This window comes from Buceros rhinoceros, unplaced genomic scaffold (genome assembly GCF_000710305.1).
Source record: "Buceros rhinoceros silvestris isolate BGI_N320 unplaced genomic scaffold, ASM71030v1 scaffold18708, whole genome shotgun sequence".
NCBI lineage: Eukaryota > Metazoa > Chordata > Aves > Bucerotiformes > Bucerotidae > Buceros > Buceros rhinoceros.
In genome coordinates this window covers 6,638-17,155 of record NW_010426614.1, presented here as the reverse complement: position 1 = coordinate 17,155, position 10,518 = coordinate 6,638, and the positions used below count along the sequence as shown (strand labels likewise).

The following is a 10,518-nucleotide window of genomic DNA, read 5'->3' as shown; positions in this document are numbered from 1 at the left end:
CCTGCTGAAATACGCTGTTCTTAAAAAAAAAACCGTATTATTGCATTAACATTTAAAAAATACTTTACTCATTACTTTCAATCCTTTACAAATAACCTTGCACAATGTATACAGTTCCTCCACTTCACGCAGCCTGCACAGAAGATTCAGTCACTCATGAGTTTAGTGATTCACGTGAACTGATGCTGCCATGATGAGCAGCCATCCCAAATCCACAAAGCCATTGCACAAACTCAACTCTCCAGTCTCTGACTTTCACAGTTTTCACATGTAAATCCAGGTGTTTGGAAAAGACAAAAGGTAAAATATAACTAAAATCTCAGTTCTTTTCCACAGCCACCAGAAAGGTACTTTACTGAAAATGGCCTTTTCCTTGGCTTAGTGAAAACCATCTGCAACGAGAGATCTCTTTTTCTGCCAATCAACAGCATTTTCAATATCCATTTATGTTAGCACTGTGGATAGGTCTGTCAGAATTATCAGATGTTACATGTCTATTTTAAATATATGAAGGACCTTGGTCAAACCGATCTCTTTGTGGAGCTTTAACTATGAAGAAATGGTTTCACTAAATTTAGCTCCTTCATTCTCCACTCATTAAGCCCAAGCAGGAAGTTTGAAGGATATGTAAGGCACACAAGAAGAAAACAGCATCAATTCTGCTACCCTTCCCCAAACTCTCTTGTGGGTATGTACCTCCCTTAGCTTTCCTTCTTGCTTAACTCTGGAAAAAAAAAACAGGAGAAATTTATTTTCCTCTCCTAGGAGAACAGAAGAACTGGCAGAATCATTGGTGGCCAAGCAGTGATTCTGAGCGTCTCCAGTCCACTGCTGCGCAGCTCCTTGGGCTTAGGACTATGCACACAATTGTTTCTGTGCTCCTGAGCGTGCCAAGTACACAAGGCAAAGTATCAAGCAAGACTCTGCTTGGACAACAGCTCTCACCTCAATTTTCTCAAATCACCTGGGCTGGGTTTCTCCAAGGTGTATGAACAAAGCAGTCCAGGTGTTTTAGAGGGAGAACTATCTGTATTTTAAAAGGAATTTTTCCTCACAGAATAATGGGAAAAATCTGCACAAAAGGACTTGCAGGTAAATCTCCTTAAAGGACAAAAGGTAAAAGACTACTTAATGCAAGTAAACCCTTTCCAGTTCATTTGCATAGTTCACTTCTGCTTTTTGTTACTCGGTGTGGCAAAGAATTGTACTTCACTACCATTTTGCTGGGCTCCCGAGTTGTGCATTTTTGCCGCCACTGAGAGGGCAAAGATGCATTAGTCACCAAGAACACAGCAGACACCACTGCAGCATTGCCAGCAGTTAATTTTCCCAATCACTCTACTCCCCTCCCCCTCCCCCGCAAATTAAGATTCTGGATGTGTTTCTCAGTGCGCAGTAGTTAATGTCAAATTTCACAAGTGTAATGCTCTTCTGAGTTAGCTATTTGAAGAAGGTATGGCCTTTTAGGTGCTGTGTTTTATTTAAAAAAAAATACAGTGCTTTGGAGAAATTACCTCTAATTCTGCCACTTTGAAGATGGTATCTCACAGGATTTTCACTATGAGGGCTTGAACTCCTGGCAGGAGGCAGGATGGAAATCCTCTGTTCAAAAGCTTTGGGGCCTTCTGACTGACAGCTGAGCACAAGCCCCTGCTTATTAGCTGTATGTCACCATCTGCCACTATTCTGTAGCCCCACAACCTTCCAGTCAGTTTGAGCTGTTCAGGAAAGCAAGATCTCCTCAAACTAGGCCAATTAAAATACCCCACTACAAAAAAAAAAAAAAAAAGGATGGTCTTTTGTTAGTGGTTTATTTTAAAAAGTAAGTACAAAATATGTGCAGGCTACCTCACAGGCAACAACAACACAAGCAGACCTTTGTACTCTGCACGGAGACGCTGGAAAACAAACCCATGCGATACCTTCAAAGAAGCAGAACTACAGGAAATTCACTTGAATGAGAGGGGAAAGGTGTAATGCTCAGGCAACTCTTGTGTGGAGGCTCAGTTCCTCAAAGAACACCTCAAAATGGAAGGATGATGAACATGACAACAAGCAGTGGGAAAAGGAATGAAAAACTCCTCTGAAATATAGTCAATGGTAAGAGCTTTTAAAATAAAAGAAGGAATCTCACACTACCATCAACGCAAACTGGAATTCTGCCAAACCCACAAAGGACAAAGCCTTCCTGATGTTTTCCCTAACCTTCTCCTAGAACAACAAAACCAGAATTGCTATCTTCCCACTCCCCCAATCCAACAATCCCCACTAAATGTCTGTCACCCGCTATGAAAACAGCTGAAGCAGTTCTTTAAGGACCACGGGAGTGATGTCCTGATATGCTGCACTGAGCAGTGACAACCACTGGCAATGGTACAAGACCTTGATGAGATGGACATGACCAAACAGTCAGCGATGATGCTGAGAAGGCGGGCAGTTCTATTCCCTGGAGTGATACAGAACAACCTGTTTACATGAGGATGAAGTATTTTTCGGTCTGCTGCTCAGTGAGGCTATACAGTGCTCAACCAGGGATGAACATGTACATCAGAAAGCCTAGAAAACATGGTTCTTGCAATAGCTGAGGAGACCAAGATGACTGGATGCTGGACAACAGGGAAACTGCAAGGACTGAAACCACTACCACGTGTCAATGTTGAAAGGCAGCAACCAGGGCCATTTAAGGTCACCTAGTCTGACACCAGTCCCAATCAAAATAATGGAGAGGTTCATCCATAGTTCAGCTGCGTGTTTCTATCTTACGAGACAGAAACACACAACTAATGCTGGTCAAATTGGCTGCTGGGGTAGGGTGTCTTGTTTCAGTTTTTCACACGTGTGGGCAACCAAATCTACTGTCATTTCACAGGGTGCTGAATCAAAAAAAAAAAAAAGCCCCAAACCCTCACTATAATTAACAGACATTCTTTTAACGGAAACGGATTTACGCTGAGTAACTTTCTGGGGGAGGGTGTGTGGGGTATCCCAAACAAACAGCACTTACCCATGGAGCACACGTACATTATCATAAGAAAATAGATGAAATAAAAATGTTACTGTTGAAGAAATCACTGGATGAAGTATGGCAAGGAGATCTGCTAGAGTCAGAACAACAGCCCTGTTCAACAGTTTCATGTCCTTCACACACAGTCACCTGGATTTCCCACTTACCTAAGTCCATGGAAACAATTTGTACTGAAATATGAGTGCAACAAAGAAAGAAAAAAAAAAAAAAGAAGGCTGACATATTGCCAGAATATTGGCAAGTCGAGTCCATGGAAACAATTTGTACTGAAATATGAGTGCAACAAAGAAAGAAAAAAAAAAAAAGAAGGCTGTCATATTGACAGAATATTGGAAAGTAGAAATTCAAGGGTTTTAGGCTCGACACAATTCAAAACTGTGCTCCAGACTTCCCACGTAACTATGGCCATGCCATTCAGTAGCTCTATGTTTAATATATTTCGGGCCATAAAATCAGTTACCATCACTTTTTTTCAGCACTCCTTGAAGATAAGCTAAACATCAGCACTTGAAGCATTCGGACCATGGTGTCACACTTAACTATACCATTGCCAGCAAGTTTTAAACTGAAAGAACTCCCAGCCCAGACTATGCTGGCAGATCAAAGCCCAGAAGAACGACCTATTTATGGGTGCTGCATGCTTAATTAAAAAAACCCTGCTAGGTAACTGAAAATAGCTGTCCTCTCTCTGAAGGGAAAAATCAGAATTTGGCAGTTTTGCTGAGATCAAGCACTAGGAGTTAACTGGGAAGCCCAAACTTTGAGATGGCTGTACACAGGCAGTCCTACTTACAACACTAGCTCCTAGACACGGAGCTAGTGTTAGAAAACGGTTAGAAAACCAAAGGCCCATGTAGTATAAAAAGAAATGTATGTCTGTGTGTTCTTGATTCACAATGTTCACACAGTAGTAAAAAAACCCAAATAGGGATTTTTTCCTTTTTTTTTTTTTTTAGTATTTGTATCTAGGACACAGAATGTGAAATGTCGGTTAAGCAATTAAGGCGAAATGCATTAATACTGATGATGATAAAGAAGGCTAAAGAGCCTACGTGAGATTGCAGACCAAAAGACAGCCCGGAGATTAAAACTGAATTCTTGAAACTCAGAGATCCCAAACAAGTTCTTTGCACTTGTTTTGCTCTTGCAAAGCAGGAGTATTACATTTATCCCAATGCACTCAGGAGTGCATGTATGTAAGGTACAACCATTCTGACTTCTGACACGATCCAACTGGATTGGATCGGCCAAGATCAGCTACACCACAAACCGAACAATACTCTTGTTCAGTTAAAAGGCTTAAGATTTCCATCTCCTATGCAAAACAATGTAGCTAATTAAGGACCGGTTTGCTCCATCAAATGCAAGATTCTGGTTTAGACCACTGTCAGATCTTGAGCACAATCTTTTACTGATACACATCTCTGATCCAGCAGATACTCATACTAGTAAGAAATTTATCTTTTTCCTTTTGCAAGTTAGTTCACAAAAGCTCATAGCTGGAGATTGTGGTCTCCCAGAAACATGTCCCGGAGTGCATACAGACAGGGAAACCAAGATTAATGACTCTGGCTGGAGAAATCACTCAACTGATGTGGAAAATGTAAGTTGGCTTTTATATAAAGGGTGCTTATACTTTTATATTCCCTAATCACACTTTTAAAACTTAGATAGGTCCTTGAGTGTAAGACACCAGGCAATTTCAGTAAAAGAAAATGATCCAAATTTTACATTACTTTTCTAGGATAGGTGCAGGAGCCATGGGATAGATGTGATGACAGGTGAGCAGCACCAGAGAGACAGCAGACTGAGCTGCACGTGTAATGGAGAGCACAGGGGCACAATGGACAGGAACTGTGAGCTCCCTGTTTTGCTCACTCTGCAGAAGCAGGGCTGGAGACAAAGGTACTGCCTGCAGTTAAAAATACAGGCAAAATTTGCTGGGCAGCTGGACACCACAAGAGCTTTTAGCCAAGTGAGCCAGAGTCTTACAAGCACTGAATAGCTTCCTTTTCAGCTCTACAGGGAATGAATAGCAGAAGTCAGAAGTACTGCTTGGGGATTCATGGCAAGACTTGGCTTTTCACCCCATATTCAGTACTCAATAATCCCTCTCACGCACTTTGTGGCTTCTCTTGAACATAGCTGCAGCTGGGCAACTGGAGAGAAACTATGTTTGGCTACTGGCTTCAGGTAAAACTAATCGCAGGTAGCAGCAGGACCGTTACCCATAAAGTCTGCCTTTTGGGAGGGAGGAGAGGACAAACACAGGTGCTGGGGAAAACACAGACAAATTCATGATAACATTTAGAAACAAACATCCGAATCCTCTACTCTAGGACCTAACCAAATTTTAAACGTGTTAGGAACTAAGAGTGGTATAACCACACTTTATTATTGACCAGTTCTCCAAAGCATAATAAAAAGAAAACCTTAGAGAGCTGTGCCATAGTGAATAAAAGCTGACTTACCTTCTACCCACAGGCTGAGTACTCATTCCTACCCTGGTCAGTGATGGCACTGATATCACCTACCAAGAGCATGGTGAAGCTCATCTTTGTAGAGCAGGGAATCAACAACTGTAGACCAAGCTATAACGTGAAATTGCAAAAGGAAAGAGAAAAAGGGTATATAAAACTTAAAATTTTAAGTATTGGTGATTACGTTTACAGGGCAGTTGGTAGCTCATAACTGAAACAGGAGACAAATTTTAGACAAATCTCCTTTATAGTGGAGGACTGCTACTGATTTCAGAGACCACGTGTGTGATTCAGTACATAAGGAACCACCTGCATCACCTAATCTGATGTGTAAAAACAAAACTCAAAGGTGTCCAGACACCTTTGACAGTTTGGCAATCTATCAAAGCGCTAGGTATCTTATTGTCACAGCTAATTTCTTTGCCTGTTTACAAAATCTGCCTTACTTTTAATCTGAATTTACTAAGATTCAGCTTCCAATCAGAATTTCCTGTGCCTGTCTGCTTAGATTACAGAGCTATCAGCTGATAGAACCTTCACTAACACCGATATTTCCAGTTCACTATCAAATCACCTGATAACCGTTTTTTTTCTTCAGCTAACAGAAGTAAATTGTCTACAGACTCATGAATAAAAGTACTGTGGAAATAATCACTACAATCACTCTAAGCTACAAAATATTCATCAAGCCAGTCTTCCCTGCTGCAAAATCCAGCATCCTCAAAAAGCCTTCCTTCCACAACAGCCAAGCACAGAACACTACAGCTACACAGTTAAGTTTGCAATTTCTGATCTTCCTGGAGAGCACTGAGACTTTATTTCTGATTCCCCCTCCAGAAAGCCTGCATGCAGTATACTCCCAAAGGTGAAAGTTTAAATGATGTATGGAAACTACAGTATCAATGTGCTAAGCACATGAGCTCAAGCAGGAAATGCCTGAAAATAGATACGGCTTAAGCACTAGAAACAGATGATGACATGAAAAATGAGAGGCAAGAGGAGTACACAGATCTTTTTGTATATTTGATTGTGCTCAGAGGACATTGGCCTGATCCAAAGATCTGGATTTCCCTGACACTGGAATCATGATGTATGTTGTCTTAGCTGAAAAAAATTTACATCAGATCCAAAGAACAGACAGATGAAAGAAGAAGTTAAGACTGAAAACCCTGGGAGAGAATTCAAGGTCAGTGACATGACAACATGTTCTGCATTGTGGCAGACAGAAGGATCTTCTTTCTCGACGTAATTTTACATTTTGGAAGCTTTTAACTTCTGATGGTAACTCCCAGACCCAAAGAACGTTCTTGTACGGTTTCTGTAAAATTCTCAGGAACCTTCTTGCAAGCAACACAAACCCCGAAACCAATGTTTGTAACAGACATTATAACCTATATTAAACCCGGCAACTGCTTTCTTACAGCTCAGCAATGCTGCCTGTAATGTCTGTAATCCAGGAGAAAGAAAGCATCAGTGATACAACCAAGGTAAGAACAAGAAAACAGCAAATAGCTGGACAGCAAACAACTGCTATGAAGACACAGAACCGTTTATTTAAAATCAAAAAGCCACTTATTTAAGAGAAAAAAAACATAAGAACGCAACAAAGAACAAAGTGGTTAAAAAAAAAAGCCATGAGAAGCTCCGAAGCACGCAAGACATACAGCAAACTTGTGCCACACCTGAACATTCAATATTGAAATTAGAGAGTTTCATTTGTTTCCTGTTTTCTTTGAATCCTGAATGATAAGAGACAATGGAGACGAAAGGGAACAATCTCTCCAACAACGGTGGATGTACACCTATCTCAAGAGTAACAGCTCAGAAGGAGAACAGTGATTTACTAGGTAATGTGCCCAATCTCAAGCACTCACCCAGTTTTCCCGACATTCATTAAAAAAGCAATCCTGCATAAAAAGAACATTTTTAACATAAAAACGGAGAGAGAAGGTACACCACAGTACTCCAAAACTCTCTAGCTGGCATAAAGTGTTCATCCTCCCTTAAGCCTGGCCCAACTGTCCAAGGTTACAAATCAAGCCTGCTGTGGGTGCAAAGATGACAGCAGGCTTCGTGCAGGGCAACTTGGCTTCTATATGACCCATCAAAATCCTTCACCACACAGGTGTTAACAATATTGCTTCCACATTCCAGCTTGTTTCACAGTCTGCACTGTGTCTGTATCTGTACTAATGGGGGTATGTGGAAGGGGCCTCTGCACAAACCATTTGTCATATTACCTCTGTTTTTCAGTTATAAAAGGCTCCCATGGCTCCTAATAATGAAATATTGACTGTATATACAAAATGGTTCTGAAGCGTCACAAAAATTTACCAGACATTAGCATTACAAGTAATTAGAAGCAGAGCTGCTGCTTGTTATGTATGTGAAATAAGACCATGGAGTCAAAATACGATGAAGGCACTCACGAATTAGTTTTACTGATCACAGTAAATCAGCAGTATAAAAAGCACTAATTTTATTAAGTATACTTTAACCATATTACTAAGTGGCTGTTTTTAAAAGTTATAACGGCAATCTAGAGTTAATTTGTTTGCTAGATTCTTAAAAAATTGTCAGGGCTAATGTACAAGTTATCTATCTACAGCCTCATGGCAGAGAGCATAAAGGAACTGAGCAGCTCATGAACCTCAAGACATCTTCACTTTTCACACACACCAATGTACAGTGAAACACAGTATTATTTTGCATTAATTTAGCAATAACATCTGCACTTATATAGATCATTTCAGCTAAGGATTCTGAAACAGTTCACAAAAATGAAAAAAAAAATTTCTCAATACCTGTGTAATGTAAAACATAGCCATTTAAATGAGAAATAACATCGGCAGCTTTTTTCAGCAAATAAATTAAGATGCACTCTTAAAACACCAATTTACACAGATCACCTAAAGGTGAGCTGCAAAGACAGACATCCCTCCCCTTCAATCTTCAGTGAACTACAGTCAATCAATTACTGTACGGTCCAACCACTGGACTATGACTGAAAGCAAACAAAACAACATAAAAAAATCGACATTGCTTTAAGCAAAAGGCTTCACTTACCTTTCTCTCCATCTGAAATAAGATCTCTTTCTCCCTTTTGAACAATTGTCAAATTCCCCATGGCTTGGCTGAGTCTTAACACACATCCATGGTGATCACTACTGTCTACGGGGTCTCTAAGCTACAACACAAGAATTCCATACACAGTACATATTTTACTACTGGAACAACATACTCTAATACAGTCTACTTCAGCGTATGTATGGGGGAGGGGAAGAAGCATCATCATCAATCAGTCCAGGTTTGGGTTTTTGTGGGTTTGGTTTCTTGTTTCAGGTTTTTGGGGGTTTTTTGGGGTTTTGTTTTGTTTACGCCCACTGCAGTGCCAAAAAATGCGTAAGAAAAGGTTTTCTTTAAAAAAGAGCTCTGTTTAAGAACATGCATTGTTGTGGCAATTATCCCATGAAATAAAAACCCAGAGAATGCTTCTCTCGCATATAAGAAACAGCACGTAACGTTTAAGCCGGTAATAAGTTGTTCATTTTTAAAGATTAAAAAACTAAACTTGCACATACTTAAATATCAAGAAGGAAAACAGCTCACCATAGCTTCATACAGTCTACTAAACTCCATGTAGTTTGGAGTAAGAATAGCTCGTTGGTAGCCTTGAATAAGAGAAGGCTGCTGGGAAATGAGCCACAGTCCATCCTGCAAAAATCATTAAGAACAACTTTTACTGAACAGATTCTTAAACTTCAAACCACTGACTGGATCAAGAAAATACTTACAGCATCAATAATGATAGGAATTCCTTTCACTTTTGATTTTTCTATAATACCCTGCAAAAAATGCAGATAACTTTGAGATGCTTCCTAATTTAAATCTTGTAAGATCCAAAACAAATTCATACAATTAATCTTATCATATAAAGCTGTTTTTACAAAGTAACATAGAAAAAGAGCTGTTATATTCTGCAAAATCACATAAGACACTTTCATATCTACTGGTAATTCTACAGTTCCACTGTTCTCTCCTTTGTTCAAGTATAAGCAGTGTCAATAGCGTTTCCTGTGCCTTCCTGCATCTAACTCCTTGGTGTTGATATGCAAACAAGCAAGCAGTCTCGCTCACTTTCCCTGCTGTAGAAGGCATGCAATGTCAAGTCACACATAGCAAACACACACCTCCAACTGGAAAAAGAGAAATCTAAACAGGTATTGCCACGATAGACATCTACTAATAACTGTAATACTAACTTTAGTTGCTTTTCTGATGATAGTCAGAGACAAGCAGTATGTAAGATGTGTTATTTCACTCATGGTCCTGGAGGTTTTATACTTTCAAAGCAAAACCAAGGCAACCCAGACAACAAACCACTTGCACAAGTGTTTTCTCAGCAAGCAGCATCTACTAGCAGACTGTCTGCCCTTGTTCTCTCTCCTCAAGTAGGGGCAAAAATGAGCAGTGGACTGCTCAAGTTTTCTGAAGGCTGGTCATTACCAACTTGTTTTTGAAGCTGGAGAGTTTATCTTTTTCCTGTATAAGATATATAAGATTATACCTATATAAGAGGATGGTAACCATTCAAAAATCTAATTACTTTTGAACATTATAAACTCTTCAGATTAGCTATCATATGGCATTAAGCGCCACAGGTTAGCAAGACACTATGTAAGGAATAAGGCAGCAGTTTTTAATTAATGTTCCAGATATTGAACACCTCCTCTGTTCTTTTATTGTGGTCAAAATAAACACCACCCACTTGCTTCCTTTAAATTATAAATTATGGAATATATGTCTCCTCAGAAATTCATTCCTACTTGATTCTGATTTTTCCGATACCAACAGAAATCCTTCCCTTCTATTTTTAAATGGATGTCCAGAATTTAGGAGCGTGCTTCAACCCAACACTACTTTTGTTTGCTTGGGCACTGTTCGCATGCTGGACGCATAAGACTGAAACACTATCCACTGCTCCGAACCTGAGGACTTGTCTCAAAGCACAGC

General features: G+C 39.9%; 1 protein-coding gene across 1 annotated transcript in view; it reads right to left on the bottom strand.

The window, feature by feature from the left end:
* The window catches only part of CARKD (carbohydrate kinase domain containing), a gene marked incomplete at its 5' end in the record, with an annotated part of 12,808 nt that extends 3,458 nt beyond the window's left edge, over window positions 1-9,350 (bottom strand). Inside the window, 3 exons of the mRNA XM_010141589.1 lie at window positions 8,572-8,692; window positions 9,115-9,219; window positions 9,300-9,350. Coding sequence (XP_010139891.1) covers window positions 8,572-8,692; window positions 9,115-9,219; window positions 9,300-9,350 — 277 coding nt within the window. The remainder of the gene's footprint in view (window positions 1-8,571; window positions 8,693-9,114; window positions 9,220-9,299) is intronic.
* Between the last annotated feature and the right edge of the window lie 1,168 nt (window positions 9,351-10,518).